This window comes from Anomaloglossus baeobatrachus, chromosome 2 (genome assembly GCF_048569485.1).
Source record: "Anomaloglossus baeobatrachus isolate aAnoBae1 chromosome 2, aAnoBae1.hap1, whole genome shotgun sequence".
Lineage (NCBI taxonomy): Eukaryota > Metazoa > Chordata > Amphibia > Anura > Aromobatidae > Anomaloglossus > Anomaloglossus baeobatrachus.
The window spans coordinates 220,165,219-220,185,982 of record NC_134354.1 but is presented as its reverse complement, the minus strand read 5'-3'; the positions used below and the strand labels follow the sequence as shown (position 1 = coordinate 220,185,982).

Below are 20,764 nucleotides of genomic sequence, written 5' to 3'. Positions count from 1 at the left end.
ATCGAACTACACTTGGATGTCATCCAAGTGCAGACCGATATACGCAGAAACAGACAATGGTGAAGATGGAGAGATTAATCTCTCTATCTTCTCAACACATGTGCTCGCATGTGAGAGAATGGAAGCACCGTGAATGACACTCTGTTCACACTCGCAGCAGAGCTTGAGCCGAGCGTCATTAGCTTATCACATCCGATGCACTCGCATGGGATGCTATATGCTCGTGTGCTCCTGGCCTTATAGTTTTGTCGATGCAGCAACTTTTTGGATCTAATTAATTGTTACTGTTTTAGATTACCTTGTGTTTTTCCATGAGAGCCATCATTTCTACAATTTTGTGCTGACATTTGATATCATTCTCTCTTTGCATCCGATATGCTTCCTCAGATGATGACTTTAACTTTTCAACCTAAAAACAGTACAAAATGTGGCATTATATTTTGGAACAGAAGGAGGCAAAACAAATTGACTGCAAACATGCTATATGGCATGATATCCAATATTTTCCTCTTAGCCATTCTTGGGTGTTTTAAGTCATTATCCTGTTGCAAGACCCATGACATGCAACTGAGACTAAGCTTTCTGACACTGGGCAGCACATTTCTTTCTACAATCCCTTGATAGTCTTGAGATTTCATTGTACCCTGCACAGATTCAAGATACCCTGTTCCAGATGCAGCAAAGCAGCCCCAGAACATAACAGAGTCTCCTCCATGTTTCACATTAGAGACAGTGTTCTTTTTTTGATATGCTTAATTTTTCTGTCTGTGAACACAGAGCTGATGTGCCTTCCCAAAAAGTTCAATTTTTGTCTCATCTGTCCATAGGACATTCTCCCAGAAGCTTTGTGGCTTGTCAACATGAAGTTTGGCAAATTCCAGTCAGGCTTTTTTATGATTTTTTTTCAACAATGGTGTCCTCTTTTGTCGTCTCTCATGAAGTCCACTTTAGCTCACACAATGATGGATGGTGCGATCTGACATTGATGTTTCTTGAGCTTGAAGATCACCTTTAATCTCTTCAAAGTTTTTCTGTCCCTTTTGTCACATTATTTTCAGGGGTAGCATCATTTCTGTCGAGGCTTATTTCATGAATTTATTTTTTTTTTAATTCTGTGGAAGCATGGTTGAAAAGCATTGTCTGACTTTCATTTGTTCATTTTCATAGATTTTGTATTTACTATTACTTTTGACAGATTGAAGCAATTTCTGTGACCATTGTGGGTTACCAACAATTTTGACCACATGTGTATGTCTTCAGTCTGAAATCTGTACTGACACAAGACAAAGGACGGGCTGCAGTTTGAATTATACCAGGGATGCCGTTTTTTCGCTTTCTCAGAGAATCCTTTTAAGTAACAGGAGAACTAGGATTTACAAGTTCGCTCCAGCAAACTAAGTTCAATAAGAGTCCCAATCTTGGCACAGACAGCGTTGATTGCTGTCCAACCCTTGAAGATACTCTTGTTGAGACTCAAAGATATGGCAGCAACTCTGAGTCTTGCAGGATATAGTGCAGCGTAAGGGATTTCTAAAACTCGCAGACATTTCTTTATGTCACTAAATTGTGCTCTCTTTGTCTGAATTTTAACTGAAAAATCAACTATATGGATATTTTACTTTCAACAATTTTCATGTCTGGATTTTCTCATTTTTTTTAAACTGGTGTCTCGATCCTTGTAATAGTGCAGCTTAATTAGCACAGATCATGGTGATGTTTTGTGAGGTGGTTAGCACATTGGAACATTATGTGCCCTTTTAATGGCAAAAAGTGATGAAAAGGTATCTTTTCCAAAACATTTTATAAGCCAAGATTCAAAGAAAGCAACAAAACATATATTATTTCTTCTAAGCCCTACTTTCCAGGTCATCTGCTTTAACCCTTTCACGACCGGCCGATTTTTCGCTTTCCGTTTTTTTTTTTCGCCATTCTTTTTCTGAGAGACGTAACTTTTTTATTTTTCAGTCAATATGGTCATGTGAGGGCTCATTTTTTGCGGAACGAGCTGTACTTTTAAATGAAACCATCAGTTTTACCATATTGTGTACTAGAAAATGGCAAAAAAATTCCAAATGCTGAAAAATTGCAAAAAAAGTGCGATAGCACTATGGTTTTTGAGATATTTTATTCACTGTGTTCACTATATGGTAAAACTGATGTGTGGGTGTGATGCCTCAGGTCAGTGCGAGTTCGTAGACACCAAACATGTATAGGTTTACTTTTATATAAGGGGTTAAAAAAAAATCGGAAGTTTGTCCGAAAAAAGTGGCGCACGTTTTACGCCATATTCCGTGACCCGTAGCGTTCTCATTTTTCGGGATCTTAGGCTCAATGACGGCTTATTTTTTGCGTCTCGAGCTGACGTTTTTAACGGTACCATTTTTGCGCAGATGCTACGTTTTGATCGCCTCTTATTGCATTTTGCGCAAAAGTTGTGGCGACAAAAAAACGTCGTTTTGGCGTTTGGAATTTTTTTGCCGCTACGCCGTTTACTGATCAGATTAATTGATTTTATATTTTGATAGATCGGGCGTTTCTGAACGCGGCGATACCAAATGTGTGTATATTTTTTATTTTTTTAACCCTTTAATTTTCAATGGGGCGAATGGGGGGTGATTTGAACTTTTAGGTTTTTTTGTTTTTTTTTAATTTTTTAAAACTTATTTTTTTACTTTTTTTTTTTATTTTACTAGTCCCCCTAGGGGGCTATTGCGATCAGCAATCCGATCGCTCTGCAGTATCTGCTGATCACAGCTGGAAGGCTGTAAACAGCAGATACGCTGTCTTTCTCTTTTGCTGTGCCCCGGGCACAGCGAAAGTGAAACCAATTCATGTGTAGTACAGGAGTCATCACATGACCCTGTACTACCATGACAACTATCAGGAGTCACGTGATCGCGTCACGTGACTTCCGGTTTCGGCGGTAAGTAAAAACTTTACCGCGATTGCGCTTATAATGGCGCTGTCATGTATTGACAGCGCCATATAAGGGGTTAATCGGCACGAGCAGATAACGATTCTGCTCGTGCCTAGCAGGCACACATCTCAGCTGTGAAAATCAGCTGAGATGTGTGCCGATCGCGGCATGCTGCCGCCGGAGGACCGCGGGCAGTAAGATTATGTCATTTAGGACGTAATTTTACGGCCCGCGGTCGTTAAGGGGTTAATTAAGAAAAGCCCACATTCTATATTGTTTTCTTGATGTATTTTTCTATATTAGGAAGCTCACTCTGAGGCTCAATCCAGTGACTTCTGGTTGTATGGTTGGTTTCCTCCTCCATTGGACCACCGCAGTTTTATATTGGTCCAACTTTTGTTAGTTCTATAGCCTTTCCTTTTCTTTTCCTTCTATTTTATTTCCACTCAGTAGTATTCACTTCCTTGTTTTGTGTGCCCTATCACTTCTTTGAATGGGTAATTTATGCTCACCATGCTCATGCCTCAGTGCTGCCTATATTCCTAGGATGATGAATGTTTGGAATCCCAACTCCTCAATTCAGAATAATCTTGGTGAGTAAGCACTTTTGCTTTTCTGTGTAGATTGTTTGTGTGTTTCCCTTCCAAGCATTCCCAATTCTATTTCATTTGGGATTTGGAGCGGTTCCACTTAATCAATAAGTCTTTTTTGGGTTTCTTTCAGTTTCTTCTGTCTTCCTTGTACAACTCTGTAAACACGTCTTTAGCTTTGTGTTTTACCCTCTGCCCATGTTGACTTGTTTTATGGTTTTTGGTGTTTTGTATTACACTTGGTTAATAGTTTAGTGTGCAGTTAAAGACATTCAGGGTTAGCCGACATTGTATGAAGACCCCATTGCGTAACTTAAGGGTGCCAACCTCCGTGGTCAGGGACAAAACAGGGTCAGGTTCAGGGTACTTCTAGTAGATATAGGGACCTGTAGTTAGGGTCCAGTCGTAATAGAAGCTGACCTTTAATCACACTTATTCTGCCTTTAGATTCTTTCATCCTCTGATTAACTCTTTGCAGGTCCCATTTTATGAGAATCGAGTCCTCTTTAAGACCCCCATATGTACATTTAAGGTGGCTAGAATGTTGTTGCAAAGGGAAATCGGATCAAATACATCTTGGATAGTCAGTTCAACTGTTAGGTATGTCTCAGTGCATTGTGCATGCTCAACTCTCATCTCACTGCAGTCTACAGAAAGGGAGGCCTGTCGTTTAGTGTTGGTTACAAACGGTACCATCATAGAGCTTCCATCACTGTCTCCCTCCATCATTTTTCTGCTTTCTTGGTCTCCTTGGGATCCTGTTGGTTGGCGCACTGTGATGGTCAGCGTGAGACACTCAGGCAAAACGTTCCAAGACAGTCAGTACCCCCACTGCCTTTTCTTTTACCAGCGTTTCAGTTAGCAGTGCCATATTGGATTAGTCGAGCTCCTATCCTGCTCTGATCATCTGACGTGTCATAGTGCAGGCATAACTACAATCCACCATCCTCCACAATTACTGGGCAAAGAGTAGCATACCGTAAATAAAATGCGTAGGGTTACAGTTGCCGATTGCAGGTAATAATAATATTAGCAGAAGCTCTTTCTATACATGTCTGTTCAAATCTCCTCTAAAGCCATGATCCCATGAAAAGATTTTTAATCAAGACTTATCAAAGTTACCTCAATTTTCATATAATATGCATTAAGACAAAAAAATGATTATAAAGATATACATATTCATTCATTCAATGAATTGAGTTATGGATGTATTACACATAGCTTTGAGAGCTATTTGACTTTGCAGAGGTAGGGATTTACTCCACTGGTATATGAAAGCGAAATGTACAGTATGTGATGTACAGGGTAGGCCATAAGTATGGATACACCCTGATAAACCCATGCCGTCAGCCGGCCTCAAATGTTTTGCCCCTCCCATGTACTAATATGCCACAAACGGTAAGATGATATCAGCAACCACTTAAATTTTATCAGGGTGTATCCATACTTATGGTCCACCCTGTATTTTAAACATTTGCACATTAGAAATTGTATTCTTTTGGTTCCCTATTTCAAAAATATTATATAATAATAATTTTAATATCCCTTAAAGGGTGAATCCCAACGATGAAAGTTATCACCTATCCATATTGTCTATCACCTATCTGCTGGGACCCTCACCCTCTCTATCCTATCAGAATGAACCAGTGGCCACACATTACTCCATTCATTATTTATTGGAGTGCCTGAGAAAGCCCAATCAGGTACTCGACTATTTCAATAGATAGACAATGGGTAGACAATGAAAAAGCTTAGTTATAAAAAAAACAGGTGAACACCTAACAGGCATTATCACAGGACAGTTCCTAGGGCTCCATCAAAGAACTCAAGCCAACTATATAAGAAGATAAATTCTCAGTAATTTAGTTAATGGTGCTCTGGGGAGCAGTATTTCTTTGTCGTTTAGGCATGAATATTAATCATGAGTTTTACATAATTAAGCTGGAAAAATTTGTGTTTTCCCTCACATTGGCGCTTACGATGGAGGCTGACTTTAATATAGACACTCATTAAGTAGTAGCAATATAGTGAGCCACAAGTAGTTTATGACCATCTCAGCATATTGCTTTAGGTGTCATGTTAACCTGTCATGAATGGCGCTGGGTACCAAAAAAGGCAATGCATGGTCATTAGTATTAGTGCATGCAGCCAATACACTGGTATTTGTTAGTAGATGGTTCATCTTATTAAAGTTTACTGTGTTCCAATCACATTTCACATATTAATATAGTTAAGACTTAAAAAGTGTGTCTGGTCTAAAATGATGTCTGCAGTCACTCTATATAACTGTAGACTTATGAATCCTCCCAGCGCATTCACCGTGCTCTTGGAGTATTTTTCAGTTTCTGAGCTTGGAATGGTGGTCATGTGACCATGAATATGCAACATACTCCTGGACAGAACTCAACTAGTGGGCACGGCCTTGCTCAATACATTTGTATTGAGTGATGCGATGCCCACTAGTTACATTCTGGAAGGGAGAGTGCATATTGCAGACCCACGGTCACGTGACCACCATTCCAGGCTCAGAAACAGGTTGAGTACTTGCAGCACACAGTGCATGCACTGGGAGGATTCATAAGTCAACAGTCACAGAGTGACTGCAGACCTATTATTTTAGACAGAACACCCTTTTTAAGTCTTAAATTTATTAATAATATGTGAACTGTGATAGGAAAACACTAATTTGCATAAGACAAATTACACCACATATTTTCAGCTTATTTTTGTTAGCAAGAAATATTAACATACTTCTTGAATTAAATTTTCTTCTTTTGTCTTTGCATCTGTAATTTCCAATTGCTTGTTGCTGACAATCTTCTGGTGTTGTACTGTAGCAATTTCAATCTGGGCATGTAGTTCTTTAACCTTTGGAAATTAAAAAAAAACAGTAATGTCAAAATGTTAACATTTTTTACATTAAAGAGGTTTTCTGGTTTCTGTAAACTCCTGTCCCCTGTCTATAAGAAAATCAAATGATGCTTTACTCACCCTCACAAAGTCTAGAGCTGAGTCTCCATTGTTGCTCCCATTGCCTGTTATTGTCTGCAGCACTCACGTCACATCAACAGCACTGCAGCCAATAAAAAGCCAGTCAAAGACATTGCTTTCACTGATTGGCTGCACCACTGTCAACATAAAGTCAGCGCTGCAGACAATAGGAGATGAGCATCAGAAACTCAACATTAGACAAAAGTAAGGTGAGCACAGATCAGTTTGTTTTTTTAAACAAACTGCAGATGAGGCTGGGGACCAGTGGCATATTGCCAATGGAGGCAGACCATGCAGCTGCTATCGGCCTCGTGAGTCAGAGGGGCCTAGTGCCAGCATTGGCAATGGGTGCCCTCGCTAGGCATCACATTTTCAACTGTATCAGCATCGCGGATACCAACAGAGTTGAAAGCAATGATAATAGAGAGAGCAGTCCGCTGACACTCCCTCCATTATCATTACCCTGTTGTGTCTGCGCTATGACATCTCAGCAGAGCGGGGTGTAATGATGTCCCTACTAAGCACCTGATGTGCAGAGTTGCAGAACACACGCTGAGGAGACCTTAGCAGCGGGGAAAAGAGGAGAGATGAGTTTTTGTTTGTTTTTGATCAGTGAGTATATGGGAGGAGCATTATACCATTTGGAGGACTATGTGGGTGCATTATAATACATGGAGGACTATGGATGGTGCATTATAATATATGGAGGGCTATGGCTAGTGCATTATAATATATGGAGGACTATAGGGGGTGCATTATTACATATGGAGGACTATGGGATTTGCATTATAATATGTGGATGGCTATGTGAAACCCATTATACTATATGGAGGACTATGGGGGTGCATTATACTATTTGGAAGGCAAAGTGTGGCCCATTACACTATAAGGAGGATTACGGGGGGTGCATAATACTATATGTAGGACTATGTTATATAACTATAATATATGAAAGGCTATGTTGAGGCCATGCTAATATTAAAAGGGCTATTTGGATGCTTTATACTACTGGAGAGCTAACTGCGTCATAATATTTGAGGGCTATGAGAGAGCCATTATCCTCTATGCAGGGCTGTTTGTTGGGGGTCATTATACTGTATGTAGGCCCATTATACTGCATAGAGGACTGTGTGGAGGTCACAGTTGGGTATTATTGTCAATGGCGTGTCACTGTTGACAGACAACCCTGTGGTGTCTGGCTGCAGACGGTCGCTGCATTTGGCTGCACAAATTGCACCACAATATTCTATCCTTTCCTCTGTGGTGTGAATGTAGTTTTGTATTTTTTCTCTGTTAGGGTTTACTTTTTACTAGAGCTGAGCAGACTCGCAAAAAAACGGTAGGTCCCTGCTCATTTTCTTAAAAAATCTGGATCCGGTCCGGTCATATCTATGGGAACCAGAATCTGGGGAATAAAAATGTTGGTGGAAGGGATAGGGGGATAGGAGCGTGCGCCTGCTTCAGCCTGAGTGGCCTGAGTGGCCTGCTTCATTTAGCAGGCAGCCCAGGATGAGCCGCGCCGGCGATGTTTCCTCCTCTGCTCAGCCTGCAACTCCCGGTGCATGAATCGTGCACCATTAGGACCAGGATGAGCCATGCCAGCAATGACTCACAGACAGCATCTGTGAGCTGAAACAGTCAGACGCTGTCACAAAGGCTGGGGGCGCATCTGAATGCACCAATCACAGACGCCAGGCCAGCCGTTGGTGGGGAAAGCCGTGCATATGAAATGAGTGGTACAGGGAGGAAGTAGGAGCAGCGTACAGCCAGGTCGGAACCTGGGTAAGTATGAAGCTCTTCCTTCATTCTTATTTTCTTTATTCTTCCTTTATTTTTTTTAATTTCTCGAGTGCCGGATCTAGATCAATTACCTGTAATCTTGGACCCGGGTCCCGGCACCCAGGCAACTTTGAAACCGCGCGGATCCGGACTTTTACAGTCCGGGTTCACTCAGCCTTACTCTTTACTGTTTAGGGTCCAGTGAAGATCTTTTCCTTCCAGCTGCTAATCATTATCCCTGTGTGTCTTTATATATCTGCATTTCCCCTTGGTATACTGCTGGTGATAGAGGTAAGTTTTTATGCGGTCCTCATTGCAAGCAGTCGGCTTGTAATTATCTGGAGAAATGTTATATGTTGCTGTTTCTCTCCATTTGTCACTTTGAAGATAAGTTTGCTTTCCCCTGTTTGTTTTCTCAGTGTTTTATTTAGGACTTAAGGGTGCTTTATACGGTGCAACATCACTGCCGATATATCGTCGGGGTCACGTCATTAGTGACGCACATCCGGCGCCGGTAGCGTCATCACAGCGTGTGACACCAAGGAGCAACGATCAACGATCGCAAAATCGTTCAAAAACGGTGATCATTGACACGTCGCTCTTTTCCTTAATATCGCTGCTGCCACAGGTACGATGTTGTTTGTCGTTCCTGCGGCATTACACATTGCTATGTGTGACACCGCAGGAACGACGAACATCTCCTTACCTGTGTCCACCGGCAATGCGGAAGGAAGGAGGTGGGCGGGTGTTACGTCCCGCTTATCTCCGCCCCTCCGCTTCTATTGACCGGCCGCTTAGTGACGCCGCAGTGACGTCGCTATGACACCGAACGCACCTTGCCCTTGAGGCAGGGATTGTTCGGCGGTCACAGCGACGTCGCTGACAAGGTATGTGCGTGTGACGCTGCCGTAGCAATAATGTTCGCTACGACAGCGATCACCACATATCGCACGAGCGACGGGATTGGGTGCTATCGCGCTCGACATTGCTAGCAATCGCTCACAGTTTCCCTCACAGCTGGCACCGTGTCTCCTCTCAAAACATAATTTTCAGACACTTCTAAGGTAGCGACCCTTCTCTTTTACACTCTCAGGCTATTCGACCATTCCTGTTCCTGCCTAAACTTCTCCCGCTCTTTCTCTGCTTCCCACACTTTAAAGGCAGGGTTCATCCAACTGTACAGTTCAGGGCACGCAAGCAGGGGAGCACCTGCTCTTAAAATCATACAGTGCTTAACAGTTCTTAGAGGCAACACCACTACATTAACACTAAGTTCTATTGAACTGCTCCAAAAACAAATTGAAAAACTTATCAGAAAATGCTAAACAGAATCTCTCTATTCATTTCTATATTTCTATGTAAAATAGACTTGCTGTTCATATATTCATGCTCTTAAGCGCCTTTTAACGGTTTCAGGTTTCCAAAAATGGCAAGCGGTTAAAACAAATGAGCTTCCAATGTTTCAGGTAAAATATATCTTTGTACCGTGTGTGAGGTAGCACGGTCGGCTGCGCAGCAGAAGACACGGGATCCAGGCATGAAGGTTCACAGCATACGGTTTTAATGTCCAAACAAAAGTCCATAACACAATACATGTGCCTCTCCAGCAGAAAACTCAGGGAGTTCTGTTCACTCCCTCACACCCGGCACACCTGCCCTTGTTCCTGATTCTATTTAACCCTTCCTTCAGCCTGTAGGGAAACAGCATTAACCTTAGAGTGGATTTACTTTCTATCATGGAGTGAGCACAACCGGGGCGAGACATACCGGCCGTCATAGATAACCCCGGTCACAGTCTCACATACCCCCCCCTCAGTTCAAGCGTGCGGGGTTGAACTCCCGCCATCAAACACGGGCCGCGGGACAAGGCATCGGCGTTGCCCTGCAACCTACCGGCCCGGTGTTCAACCGTAAACCGGAAGTTTTGCAGAGAAAGGAACCACCGGGTAACCCGGGCATTCCGTTCCTTGGCGGACCTCATCCAGACCAGTGGAGAGTGATCCATCACCAAGCGAAACTGCCGTCCCAGCAGGTAATAGCGTAGGGACTCCAAGGCCCACTTGATCGCCAGGCACTCCTTCTCCACTACGCTATAATTCCGCTCGGGAGGGGTGAGCTTCCTACTTAAGAAGGTGACGGGGTGTTCCTCCCCCTGAACCACCTGAGACAGCACTGCCCCCAGGCCGATCTCCGAGGCGTCAGTCTGTACTATGAACTCCTTCCGGAAATCAGGGTTGACCAGAACGGGCTGTCCGCACAGGACCTCCTTCAGGGCCCGGAAGGAGTCCTCGGCCTGCGGAGTCCAGCGCACCATGACGGACTTCTTGCCTTTGAGAAGGTCCGTCAAGGGGGCTGATAGTCCCGCAAAATCCTTTACAAACCTCCTGTAGTACCCCACGATACCCAGGAAGGCCCTAACCTGCTTCGTGGTCAGGGGTCTAGGCCACTTCTGGATCGCCTCAACCTTGTTAATTTGGGGCTTAATCACTCCTTGGCCTATCACGTAGCCCAAGTAGCGGGCTTCCGTGAGTCCCAATGCACATTTCTTGGGATTGGCTGTCAATCCGGCTGTTCGAAGCGCGTCCACCACCGCTTGTACCTGTTCCAAGTGGGTCTGCCAATCGGAGCTGTAAATAATGATGTCATCCAGGTACGCTGATGCATACGACTGGTGGGGTTCCAGCACTAAGTCCATCAACCTCTGGAACGTGGCCGGAGCGCCATGTAACCCAAAAGGCAAGACAACATAGTGGAAGAGACCCTCCGGCGTAACAAAAGCGGTTTTCTCCTTGGCGGACTCCGTTAGTGGCACCTGCCAGTACCCCTTGGTCAGGTCGAGCGTGGTAAAATATCGCGCCTGTCCCAGCCTATCAATCAGCTCATCCACCCGGGGCATGGGGTAGAGCTCGAACTTGGATATTTCGTTCAATCTCCTAAAGTCATTGCAGAACTTTAAGGAGCCATCGGGTTTTGGTATTAGGACAATCGGACTAGCCCATTCACTCCGGGATTTTTCGATGACCCCCAGGCGTAACATTGTCTTTACTTCCTCCGATATGGCTTGTCGTCGAGCCTCCGGTACCCGGTATGACTTCAGGCGTACCTTCAGGTGGGGCTCGGTGACAATATCATGTCGTATCAGACTGGTCCTACCGGGCAGCTCGGAGAAGACATCGGGGTTCTGCTGAACCAACCGTCTGGCCTCTCGCCTCTGTTGCTTGGTGAGGGCTTCTCCAATCCTTACTTCCGGTTCGTCCTCTCCGGAGGTCGCTGGAGCCGGATGTGAACGACCCGAAGAGGAGGGAGGTGGGGAAAAAACAGCCATCAGGCTTTCCCGTTCCTGCCAAGGTTTTAATAGGTTGACATGGTATATTTGTTCAGGTTTCCGCCTACCGGGCTGCAATACTTTATAGTTAACCACCCCTACTCTTTCCTTTATCTCGTAGGGGCCTTGCCACTGAGCCAGGAATTTGCTCTCCGCCGTGGGGATCAATACCAACACCCGATCCCCGGGTTTAAAGGTCCGCACGGTGGCTTGTCTATTGTAGCGGCCGCTTTGTGCGGCCTGAGCCTCCTGTAAATGCTCCTTCACAATTGGCATGACCGCGCTTATGCGGTTCTGCATACCCAAAATGTGTTCAATCACACTTTTATGGGGGGTGGGCTCTTGTTCCCATGTTTCCTTTGCCAGGTCCAACAATCCCCGGGGATGTCGCCCGTATAACAATTCAAAAGGCGAAAACCCCGTGGATGCCTGAGGCACCTCTCGTATGGCAAACATCAAATAGGGAAGCATCATATCCCAGTCTTTCCCGTCTTTTGAAATCACCCTTCTTAGCATGGTTTTCAGGGTTTTATTGAAACGCTCGACTAAACCGTCCGTTTGAGGATGATACACAGACGTACGCAACTGCTTGATCTGGAGTAGCCGGCATAGCTCTTTGGTCACTTTAGACATGAATGGGGTCCCCTGATCCGTAAGGATCTCCTTGGGCAATCCCACCCGGCAGAACACAGCAAACAACTCCCGAGCTATAAGCTTTGCTGCAGTATGTCTGAGAGGTATCGCCTCGGGATACCGGGTGGCATAGTCAACGATCACTAGGATGTGTTGGTGCCCTCGAGCGGACTTTACGAGGGGCCCCACCAGATCCATCCCTATCCGTTCAAAAGGGACTTCTATAATGGGTAACGGTACCAACGGACTGCGAAAATGGGTCAGGGGTGCGGTAAGCTGACACTCCGGGCAGGTTTCGCAGAACCGTTTTACCTCCCCAAAGACCCCGGGCCAATAGAACCTTTGCAATATTCGCTCCTGCGTTTTCTTGACCCCTAGGTGGCCACTCATCAGGTGTTTATGAGCCAAGTCGAGGACCCGCCGGCGATGCGGCTGGGGCACCACCAACTGTTCTACCCCTACGCCCCGTATTTCATCTACCCGGTAGAGTAAATCCTGCTTAAGAGCGAAATGGGGGTACCTTACCTGGGCACCGGGCAGCTGTGCCACCCCGTCAACTACTGTCACCCGACTCCGGGCATGTATTAACGTAGGGTCCTGGAGTTGGGCTGTCCCAAACGTATCCGGGGACGCCTCCAACTCCGGGATGGGCTCGACCGTCTCAGCCTCTCCTGCCAATACCTCTAGGGGCGACCTATCGGGTTCACACTCTGTCCCTATCATGGTGACCCCTACGGCAGGTGTCCCGGATTCAGGATTGTAGGGCTCAGGTCCCGGACCGACCAATATCTGAGGGGACTTAGGGGGTCCCCTCCATAAAGTCCAAAAATAGGGCAGATCCCTTCCTAGGATGACGTCATAAGGAAGAGTGTTAAGAAGTCCCACCTCATGTTGCACCTGACCGCAAGGTGCTGTGATGGTGACAATCCCCGTGGGATAGTCGCGGCGGTCCCCATGTATGCAAACCACCCCCACGGTGCGTCCTGTGGCCTTTACTTTAGCTCTCAAGGTGGATCGCACAAGGGTCACTAAGCTTCCGGAATCCAACAATCCTGTAACCGGACATCCATTCACCTGTATTTGGCACAAGTGGGGCTCCGTCTCTGGGGAGACCAGGTCAGCGGTACACACCACCTGAGCATACATTGAACTCCGCCGGGTAACCCCACAATCCATGGGCTCCGTGGTGAGTGGACACTGGGCTTCCATATGTCCCACCCGCTGGCACCGCCAACATCTAATGGGGACGGAAACCCCCTTGACGGGTTGTCGTTTAGGGTACAGAACCTTCCGGACCTCAGGAATGGCGGCCGCGGCCTCAGACGGGACGGTAGGGGACTCCTGTACCGTTGTCAGCGGTGGGTCCTTGGCCCTAGGCTTGGAGGGGCCGGACCGACGGGCGGTACGCAAAGTCTCAGTGTCCCGTATCAAGTCCTGCGTAGCCACATGCCGCTCTACTATGGACACTAATTGGTCCAGGGTACTCGGGTCCCCCTGTCCGACCCACCGTTGAACGGTGACGGGTAAAGTGCGCACAAAACGATCCACTACTACCCTTTCCACCATTTGCGCCGGGCTCAGAGTGTCAGGCTGCAACCACTTTTTTACAAGATGCAACAAGTCATAGGCCTGGGAGCGTACGGGTTTGGCTTCCTCATAGAACCACTGATTTACCCGCTGAGCCCGTACATAGGTATTCACCCCCAACCGAGCCAGTATTTCGGCTTTCAGGGTCACATAGTCAATGGCGTCCTCGGCACAGAGGTCCAGGTACGCTTTTTGGGGTTCCCCCGTCAGATAGGGCGACAATACCTCAGCCCACTGCGGGGTCGGCAGCTTTTCCCGCTCGGCCACCCGCTCAAACACCGCCAGGAACGCTTCCACATCATCACCCGGGGTCATCTTTTGCAACGCTTGTCTCACCGCTTTCCGGACGCTGCCGTCGTCACCCGGTCCCGGGGTTGTTGCTGCCGGTCCGGCACGGATCGACTTGGCCAGGAGAACCATCTGTTCTTGGTGCCTTTTTTCCTGCAATTGCAAGGCTTGCTGCTGACGTGCATTGGCCTGCTCCATCTGTTCTTGGTGCCTTTTGTCCTGCACTTGCAAGGATTGCTGCTGACGTGCATTGGCCTGATCCATCTGTTCTTGGAGTTTTTTTTCCTGCACTTGCAAGGATTGGAGCAGGTGTGCATTGGTCTGTTGCTGCTGTGCATTAGCCTGAGCCAAATGCTTTAGTATGTCCTCCATGGCGTCGCCGGGTTTGGGCTGTAGTATAGCCGCTCGAATCCAGGACATGCGCAGCTGGGTCACCAGGGATGGATGCTACACCTCACCGGCTGTCATGCCCGCATTCTCCACCATATGTGAGGTAGCACGGTCGGCTGCGCAGCAGAAGACACGGGATCCAGGCATGAAGGTTCACAGCATATGGTTTTAATGTCCAAACAAAAGTCCATAACACAATACATGTGCCTCTCCAGCAGAAAACTCAGGGAGTTCTGTTCACTCCCTCACACCCAGCACACCTGCCCTTGTTCCTGATTCTATTTAACCCTTCCTTCAGCCTGTAGGGAAACAGCATTAACCCTAGAGTGGATTTACTTTCTATCATGGAGTGAGCACAACCGGGGCGAGACATACCGGCCATCATAGATAACCCCGGTCACAGTCTCACACGTGTTAGCCAGTAGAGATAAAAAATTGTTTAAAAGAACTGAAGTCCTCAGTGGTTGACACCTTTTTTTTTATAACTGAATATTTTATTGAATTTTTCAAAACAAACAAAGAGAAAATATTTGGATATGGCCCGCAAACATGTTAGCAGTAATTTTAAACTATAAATCGGGACTCACATCATATTATCCATTGATATATTGGAAACAAAGAATGTGACAAGACAGACAATACGATACTAGACAAGGAGACATAGGGAAGGAGGGGACGGAATAGGGAGGATGAGTATATCAAACTTCCATCAAGACCATGTCGAGCTATCATTCTTTATTGGGCCAGTAAGTATCCCAAAGGGACCAAACGCTCTCAAAATTATCCACCGTATTATTTGACATTGCGGATAGATACTCCATCCTCCTCACATCTTGAATCCTAGAATGGAGATCATTAAGTGAGGGCGGATGGGCTAACCTCCAGTTACGGGCAATCAGACCCCTGGCTGCTGTGGTTATATGTAACAGTAACTGCTTCACTCTCTTCCCCAATGGACAGGTGGAATATTCAACAGATAGAATTTAGGATCTAAGGGTATCTTAAGATCAGCTACTTTGTAAATAAGAGATTGTACCAACTTCCAGAAGCATTGGATATTTGGGCATACCCAGAATATGTGCGGTATATCTCCCCCTGTAGTACCACATCTCCAGCAGTTATCAGGTATAGCCGGATTTAGTTTATGTAGTAGTGCTGGGGTGTGATACCAATACATGAGTAATTTATACTGGTTTTCCTTATAGACATAGCACGAGGATGTTTTTGAGGCAGTATCCCAAATCCGTTTCCACGTACATAAAGGAATGGTCTCACCAAGGAAATCCTCCCATTTACTCATATATGTATGATTTGGCTTGTCTTCTGGGTAGGGAGTAATTAAAATGTGATATATGTCTGAAATAAGACCCTTGGTGGAGACCCCAGCTCTGCATAATCTTTCAAAGAGTGTAGGGGTAGAGACTTCTAGGGAGAAAAAAAGGGAGCGCATCAGGTGTCTAACTTGTAGGTACCGATATTGGGAGTTGCCAGGGAGATTAAAATTAGTTGATATGGTGGCGTAAGGGAGAAGGACCCTGGAGTGTGCATCTACTATGTCAGCAAAAGAAAAGAGCTTCCTGTCGAACCATGTCTTAGTCACAGCACCTTGCATACCATCTGGCATCTTGGGGTTAAAAAGAAAAGAAGTCAAAGGAGAGCATTCAGATTTAAGTGGACATTTTTTAACACAAATCCCAGATCTTCTTAGTGAAGGCTATAGGGCCCAGGGTATGTGGGTCAGGCTTATTAGATGAGGTACCCCAGAGATAAGAGTTGGGATGCGTTGGGGCTAGCCATAGCTTCTCTATTTCCATCCATCTAGAGAAAGCACAGCGATTAGACCATGCAGGGATGTGACATAAGTGTACTGCCCAGTAATATTTAGTTATATCAGGGACCCCCAGTCCTCCCCTCAGTCTACTGTCAAGCAAAGTCATTTTTTTAATTCTGTCTTTTATGGGCCCAAACGAATTGAAGTATAATGGACTGTTTATTGCGTAACTCTTTGTATGGTACACACACCGGAAGGGTCTCAAATAAATAAAGCAGCTTTGGCACAACAGACATTTTGACAGCGGAGATTCTTCCAAATAAAGACAGTGGGAGCTTGTTCCAATTGAGTAGGAGTCTTTTTAGTTCAGTAAATAATCTAGGATAGTTATGCTGGTATAAGAGCTTATACTTAGATGTTAGTTGTATCCCCAAGTAGGTCAAGTATGCATCTTTCCATTTATAGTTGTAATTTTCTCGCAAGGAGGACACCCGCGCCTGCGGAATATTAAGGGGTAGAGCCTCCGTTTTGCTCTGGTTAACCTTATACCCTGACAACCTTCCAAATTGTAATAATAGAGTATGCAAATTCACAAGGGTGATATGTGGATGGGACAATATCAATAAAACATCATCTGCATATAAAGATAACTTAAACTCTTTGTTTCGCACCAATACCCCACGGATATTAGGGCCCATGCGAATAGCAGCAGCCAATGGCTCAATGCACATAACAAAGAGAAGGGGGGACAACGGACATCCCTGATGAGTGCCGTTGTGTATCTGAAACGGTTGGGATGTGGCATAAGGAAGCTTAACCGAAGCTGAGGGGCATAAATATAGACTTTTCAGGGCAGTAATAAATGCACCCGAAATTCCAAAATGACACGTCTCAAACATGAATGGCCACCCCAGACGGTCAAACGCCTTCTCCGCATCCAAACTGAGGAGGAGTGGCTCATTCTCCGTCTTATTAACAACCTCCACCAAGTCAATAATCTTCCTGGTGTTGTCCCCTCCCTGTCTACATGGGACAAAACCCACCTGGTCTTTATGTATTAGGTGAGGGAGTAGAACCGAAAGGCGTAGGGCCAATAATTTAGTAAAAATTTTTAAATCAGCATTAAGTAGTGCTATAGGCCTGTAATTGGCACATTCCATAGCATCCTTCCCTGGTTTGGGTATAAGTGTAATATATGAATGCAACATACTTGTGGGTATAGGGGAACCCGTGAGAAAACCATTAAATAGTTTAACTAAATAGGGCGTGAGTCGATCCGCAAATGCCTTATAATAGAAGTACATCAGACCGTCTGGACCCGGCGACCTCCCATTAGGAAGTAATTTAAGGACCTCTCCTACCTCTTCACCCGTGATTTCTTTGTTCAGTGTATCTATAGCACTCCTAGTAAGAGTAGGTAGCTTACACTGCTTGAGAAAAGAGTGAATCAATTCCCTCTGTTTTCCTGCGTCTGCGGGAAGGGAGCTAGACAAGGAATACAGTTTAGACAGATAATCCTGGAAGATTTTTGCAACTTTAGTAGGGTCATAGAGGATATTCCCCCCACATCTCTTAAGGCATAAACTGATGGGTTCCTTCTATCCTCTCTAAGTTGACGAGCTAAAAGGGAATGAGATTTATTTCCTTTGTCATAGTATTTATGCTTGCTATAGAGCAGTAATTTTTCTGTTGTATTGACCGCTAGGTCCTTCAGTTGGGCACGTGTCTTTACTATATCTCTGAGGGTACGTATTGATGGGTTAAGGGTCATCCTATTTTCTAATTCTCGGAGACTTCGGAGGAGCTGGTCTCTCTGATAAAGTCTATCTTTTTTAATGCAGGAGCTTAATGCTATACATTGCCCTCTAAAGACGGCCTTATGGGCTTCCCAAACAGTAGAAAAATTAGGCACTGACCCCTCGTTATTCTCGAAGTATTCTATCAGCCTCGCTTCCAATATATCTCTGTAGGGTGCTCTCTTGAGGAGGGACTCATTGAGCCTCCAGTGGCAGACTCTTGTACGTGAGGTTGTCTGATCTAGGGTGAGAGTCATTGGCGCGTGGTCTGACCACGTTATTGCACCAATATCCACATTACTCGTCAGTCTAAGGGCTTGAATGTTGCCAAAGAAAAAAATCAATCCTGGTGTGTGTACCATGAGGGGGAGAGTAGGAGGTAAAGGTTTTTTCTGAGGGATGCTTAATACGCCACAAGTCAAATAAGGCGAACCTGCGGATTAGTCTTCGAAAGGCGGCAGTCAATTTACGCTGAGACGGACCCAATAGTTGATTGTTGATGGATAACCTGTCTAAGGAGTCAGAAAATATAGTGTTAAAATCTCCTCCCACAATCCACGCTGAAGAAGAAAGACGTGTTAGTTTAAGGAATACCTGATTTAAAAACAGGATTTGAGAAGTATTAGGGGCATAGACGTTACACAGCGTGATCGGAACATCCTTATATGTCCCTTGTAAGATAAGGTACCTACCCTGTGGGTCAGCCAAGGAAGTAGTAATTTGAATGGGGCAAGTCCTTGATATCAGAATTGCCACCCCGGCTTTTTTCCTTACTTGGGAAGCAAGGAAAATTGTAGGGTATAGGTGTTTAGCAAAGATGCAATTCCCATTGAGATTAAGGTGCGTTTCCTGCAAGAAAACCACATCAGCTCGCTGGGTCCGCATCTCACCAAGCGCCATACGCCTCTTAATGTTTGAATTTAACCCCTTAACGTTTAAGGTTAAAATTTTAACCATATTTTAAGTTATAGTAGTAGAAAGCATAAGTAGCGTTACATACAAAAGCTAACCGAGTATTATCCGACTCAAAATTGCCCAAAGGCCCGTGATGGGCCCACATGGAGCTCAATAGAGTACAGAAGATTTTCTCACCATATCCAGGGTAGACACAGAAGGTATGAGGGAAGACAATGACTTTAGGGATATATATGATTCACTTGTTTCTTTATTGGTATCATGGAATCATTCTTTATACTCTCATGCCTGGTATTATATATGGTTTTTCCATTAAAGTTTTCTATACTGTGTATATGGCTATTCTATATATCTTTTAATTGATTGTTATCTGTCTGTGATGGAATTAACCTTCACTTAGCCGTGATCTCTTGGTGTTTGCACCCTTCTCTGTACTTGTGCCGCCTATCACCTACCCTTTCAATAAAGTTTCACTGAATAGTGCTGAAAAATTCTCTCTTATTTTGCCTGCATTAAATGTGATCTAGCCTTATTGTGACTTTGGGAAGGCAGAATGAATAAAGCCATGTAAAATAGTGAGTTTATGGAGATTGATTCATAGACTGGATTACATATATTCATAAATATATGTATATTATCGCCCATCCCTTTAAGGATGCCTGTGTGTTGGAAAATGCTAAACCAAGAGTTTGAAATGGTAAGACCAAACTCATCTGTTAGTCGTCCATCAAAGCCATCTGACATTGTTTGTCAAAGTTGTCAAAGTAGTGCTATATATTGTTTAGAATGTTGGGCTAAGGGCTGAAATAGCTATGAGAAACGTTTTACTGTAAGTTACTGTTACACTGAGGTCAAAGCTCAGCGAGCTTCAAAGGAATTATAAATAAGACTGAAGTAGGTTTTGTTACAGGTCTCTAGTGCGCAAGTACACTTATTTCGCGGGTAAAATGTACCACGTGACATGATGTAATGCTCAAACTAAAATAAGGATAGTTAGTTTTTGTGTTACCATGTAAAGAGATAAGGACAATCAGGAGGAGGGGTTTTGGGTTATAAAAGAAGCCCACACTTCAAAGGTTTAGGGGAAGGAGGGAGGAGAAAGACGGACTCACCAACCCGACCAGACGATCTACAGACAGAGAGACGGCTTACTACATCACAGCTATGTAAGGCATATGAACTGTTATTTTTTTCTATCTGTCTCCATCTATTAACTCAAGCCAAGACAGTTATTTTTCTCTAATGACTGTAACCCTCCAATTCTTATCTGAATAAATTCATAATATGTTTTTGACCTATCTTCGCTCCAATCATTATATACTGGCTATGCAGTTGTCGCCGTAAACCCATTATTTAACATTTGGCGAGCACCAGCCTGAATGATTGTGAACCACAGCTGTTTTCTGTGAAAGGTGATTTTTTTCACGCTGCCTATTATTGCAGAAGGACTCTTTTTTTTTTTTTTTTTTTTTTTTTTTTTTTTTTTTCTCTCTTTCTCACGTCATTCCCTGCCCTTTGTCCAAGAAGGGGGGTCTGTGAGTTTGGGAGTAATCTTTCTGTCCAAAGTGCTGCAGGCAAAGACGATACACTGTGTCCACATCACGAGCCTAAGAGAGGGTTAACGTGACAAGCTGCAAGGAGGTCGTATGTGTCAAGCCTTGACGGTTGGAGCCATTCTCAGGACCATCCATCCAGTCGGTTGAAGCCATTCAAGGACAAGCATCACATACTGGTGAGAAATGGATTTTATTCATGATTATTTTAGTAACTGTCATGTAGAGT

General features: G+C 44.8%; 1 protein-coding gene across 3 annotated transcripts in view; it reads right to left on the bottom strand.

Annotated features, from left to right (window-relative positions):
- SYCP1 (synaptonemal complex protein 1) overlaps positions 1-20,764 on the bottom strand; it is an 811,750-nt gene that overhangs the window by 189,585 nt on the left and 601,401 nt on the right. For all 3 annotated transcript variants that reach the window (XM_075335624.1, XM_075335625.1, XM_075335626.1), the window contains 2 exons: positions 6,259-6,375; positions 299-409 (listed from right to left, as the gene is read on the bottom strand). In XM_075335624.1, the coding sequence (XP_075191739.1) occupies positions 299-409; positions 6,259-6,375 (228 nt within the window). The remainder of the gene's footprint in view (positions 1-298; positions 410-6,258; positions 6,376-20,764) is intronic.